The sequence below is a fragment of the Solanum lycopersicum genome, chromosome 11 (assembly GCF_036512215.1).
Source record: "Solanum lycopersicum chromosome 11, SLM_r2.1".
Taxonomy (NCBI): Eukaryota; Viridiplantae; Streptophyta; class Magnoliopsida; order Solanales; family Solanaceae; genus Solanum; species Solanum lycopersicum.
The window spans coordinates 18228122-18232564 of NC_090810.1; the positions used below are offsets into that span (position 1 = coordinate 18228122).

At 30.9% G+C, this 4443-nt stretch overlaps 1 protein-coding gene across 1 annotated transcript; it reads right to left on the bottom strand.

The window, feature by feature from the left end:
* Window positions 1–636: 636 nt before the first annotated feature.
* On the bottom strand, window positions 637–2943 carry LOC101254968 (GDSL lipase). The gene is made up of 5 exons (XM_004250796.5): window positions 2554–2943; window positions 2170–2291; window positions 1464–1673; window positions 1078–1324; window positions 637–986 (listed from the first exon to the last, which is right to left on the bottom strand). Exons 1-5 carry the CDS (start codon window positions 2813–2815, stop codon window positions 745–747), a joined length of 1083 nt encoding a protein of 360 aa, XP_004250844.2. The 5' UTR covers window positions 2816–2943; the 3' UTR covers window positions 637–744.
* Between the last annotated feature and the right edge of the window lie 1500 nt (window positions 2944–4443).

Sequence of the window (4443 nt, forward strand, 5' to 3'; positions counted from 1 at the left end):
AACTATGAGCCTCTTTTGTTACTTGATCTCTTTCACAAAATTGGTTTGAACAAATCACAGATGAAAACACTTGTCTATTCTCTTCTATAAACTGTTGTTTTGTGATATTGACACGTTATTGCTCCTCTACCTATTCTGGCTCAAGTATTTTCCTTTGTTGCATTGTCTAGGTTAGTGGGTTGAAAATCTTCATTATACTTTGAAAAGCACTTAGTCAAGACAATATTGTTTGTTTGGTATGCAAACACTATTATCACACAAACACCATTAAAACTTGAAAATTGTTTTGCCAAAAACTTTTTTGCAAGCAATACAGGGTAAGTTTCAGCATCATAACTTTCCTTGAAATACCATTTATAAGAAGTCTCAACCTTGAATGCCGGTTTCTAGTGTAGCTACCCTTGGGAAATGAGTGGGTGGTTCGAGATACTGACACAGAACTCTTAAGGTTTCTTCAATGTAGAACAATGGTTAAATAATATTTGTATCATAGGTACATAAGGACAGAACTTGTGTGTTGTGATTTTGTTTACCCTTGTAAAGATGTGCTATCAAGTTGTTGTTTTCATGTCAAGTTGCTTATTCACCCCTTCGTTCCCCATGCTTGTGTCATTGTTTTTTGGTATGACATAAAAATTGAAGAATGAGAAACAATAGGGATAGATGGGAAATTATTTGCATGAATTCAGAGACAATGATTGCATCATAAATGTTGAACAGAATTGTTGTTTATTGAGTTATAAGCTATGCTGGTAGATGGAAAAATGACTTCAAGTTGTAAGGCTGAATGACATCCACAGTGCCATTCCATAGTAATTCAGCAACTTGTTTGTATGCCATTTCTGTGAGATGACCAGAGTCGAAAAATAGGTAATCCTTTACATTTTTGCATAACTTGTACTCTTTTACTTGTCTCTTCCCTCCACAACTAGAGGTTCCTCTGAATGGACCCGTCCCACAACAAGCCGATTTTGATGTTTTAAACCCTACACAAATATACACATGCATGTTAGAAAAGCACCTTCAACATTGTAATTTGTTACTCCAAAAGGTAGAGTTAGAGGAAGAGAAACTTACCATATTTTGAAGGATTGTTAATTCTTTCACTAGCAACTTTGAAAAAATCAAATAAGGAATACTTAAATCCAAGCAATTGTTGTTCTAGTTGCTTTAGCATTTTAGCCAAAGCTGAATTGTGTATTTTTGCAAGGGTTGTGAGTTGTTGTATGCAGTTGCCATTTTTAAGAGCCCTGGAACCTGGTGTACAACCCAAAGGTCCCAAACTAAGGACCACAAATTTTCTCCCTCCTTCCTTGTATATTCCCTGTTTCAAACAAATTTAACAAAAATATTATTCCTTTTACTTGTCTACTGTGATAAAATTAGATATTGTGTTTCGAAAACTAAAAAAATAGTAGTAATTTATCACTTTTAATTCTTCAGTGCCATTAAAATGTAATTACCTTGATAACAGATGTCAAGTTGCCGATTACCATGTTTGCATATTCATGTTTTGGATACGTTGCGTTAAAATTGAAGTAATCATTATTTCCTGCACTAAATACGTATACTGCATTGGACAGGAGTTGTTTAGACTTTTTTCTTCCAAACTTTTTCTTTAAATCTTTGGTCACTTTCTTGAAATATTTCAATTGTGTTTTAAGATCAATAACCTGCAATTTCAAAAAAATAAAAATAAAATTAATTAGCTAGTGATGATATCTTTTCTAGTTAAAAGAGGACTACATCTACTATGCTGACAGGTCAAATTGTTATAAAAAAAACTAAGGTAATTAGAAATTTCCTCAAGTAAGGATAGATTTTCCTTCTTTTTTTTTTAATGAAAATTAATAAAGTCACATCGATTTTTAAAATAAAAAACTGCAATTGACGAAAATAAAATAATAAAAAAATAACATAAAAATAATATTTCGTGTTTAAATAGTACATAAGAAATGAAAATAAAAGAATTGAAATGGATCAATGCTAAGATGAAGTGTCACACTAAAAAAAGAGAGCAAGTTTGAGAGGCTGTGTATGTGTTTGGCTAGAGATATTTTTGAAGAATCACTATGCCCAATGAGTTGACTGACCCTATTCATCTTTAATCACTCTTATATTATTTGAATTTGTGTTGCAAGGAAGAATCAAAATAAAAATATGACTTACAAAGCCACGAAAAGTTTCATCTAGACAGCCAGCTCCTCCTGATGCAAAATTCACTCCATGGACAAAATTGTCTTTTCCAATCTCAAAATAAGATGGAACCAATGCAAGCTCAGCATATTCAGCTATTTGAAAACAATAAAACCAATTAACTTCCATTCCATATGATGATATTTATAAACATACATAATTATAACACTTCCAGCTGTTCAAGTACTTTTATCTTTACAATATACATTATTAAACAATTCTATCCAAATTTAGGGTTACTCAACTATAAAAGTTGTTTTTAGAAATATTTATATCGTAACTACTACCGTATATTTTTTATACATCTAAACTCAAATATCTTTGTACAGAGTAGATCAGAGGTGGATGTAACATTACCAATAAAATCAAGAATGAGACGACCATCACAAAATCTGCCAGTAGGAGGATTGAAGAAGGATTCACCATAAGGCGACCAATTAGCTTGGAATTCAGTAGTAGTGTTGATGTAGTTGTTATTCCCAGGATCAAAGAGAGAATCACCAAAAACAAAGAGGGTTTTTTGTTTGGGAACTGATAACAATGATCTGTCATAGCTGCCAACACACGTCCCAAATGGTATGCCAATTATTAGAGAAAACCAAATTATTAGACCCATCATTTTTGCAACTACAATATAATTCTAGCTACTTGAAATAAATAAGAGATGTGTAGCCTTAGTTTATTGAAATTTTTTATTCTACTGATTTTTTGAACTAAATGATTAAGAGTGACTGAGCTTTCTATATTATTATTTTATTAAGTCGTGTTAAGAAAATATATAGTTGACCAAGGGAGACAAAAAATAACGAAAAATATAAATAAATATTACTCCACTAGAAGACAAGAGTATGCCAGCAAATCAATTGATTATTGTAGTATTTATAATTTCATCTACAATACAACTATACAAGTATAGGAGATATATATGGTTTTGTTTTTACCGGAACTCCGTTTATTAATCCCTTAAATACAAAGATAGATTTTACGTGAAAATCCTAATAGTTTCTATTATGATCATGAGAAAAATTTATTTTCTTAAATTTCAAATGACGATAATTATATTGTAACGATCCTTACTGTCATTTTGAGTTTTCTAAGTGGATTTTTTATTAAAAAAAATTACCTTTTATTTTATAGTTTTGATGTATTATTTGACTGATATTGTACTTTTTAGGTGATCAAAAGAATATCAGGTGAGTTTTTCAGGTTTGACCAAAGTCAAAATTTATCAAGTTTGAAATTAAATCCTGATAAATCTCTATGATAATTGTTGACTTGGTTTGATAGTTGATTCAGGTTTCGGGGCATTCAATATTTGATTTCGATTTTGAGGCATTTAATAATTGATGCGGATTTTGAACGTTTAATATTTGATTCGGGTATTGAGGCATTCGAAAGTATTTGGGTCATTCATTCTTGAATGGTAAAACTTTTTTCTTTTAAAAATACCTAAAATAAATTAATCCAAATAAACTTATAATTGACTATTAATTCATATTTTTGACATAGTATTACTCTAGCTTGTTATAGAGTATGTCTGATAAATATAAAGCCCATATTGAGGATTCCTACGAACATGAATTCTAGTTTTATATTAGGTCACTAGCTGCCTTTCTTATTTTATAGTTCATATACGACACTCAAGCATCATAAAATTAAACTAAATCAAGATTAGGATACTTAAGAATATTTCTTCATCGAATTAAATATATCTGTCACGATCCAAAAATAGACGTGATGAAACTCGTATGATCCCACCAAGACAAGTCAGCCTAAAATTCAACAATACCCAAGAAAAATAAGGAAATAAACTAATAATTATAAGCATGAAAATACTTAATATTTTTAAAAACAACCCCAAAACTTGATTTTCCTGTGTACAAGTCACTAATGTATAGAAAATAGAGTTTGAAAGATAGTCTCGATGTCTTTCTCTCTAGAATGGAACAAAACATAAGTAAGGAACAACAGAGTCTGTCGGGATGACAATATCCACTATAAAACGTCAAAAGTAGATAGAAGGAGGATAATCACATAGATCCGGGCTACGATCACACACAAGTGCAGAAGCAAGGAGTGAGTACCAAACAACATGGTACTCAACAAGAAATTCACTAAGAACAAGTAAAACTAGATTAGAAAAACGAGAACTCCTTTATCTAAATCGAACCGCCACAACTACAATTTACGATATACAACTCACAAAAATTCATATAACAGTCCACCAATTATGTTTTATCAAATCGC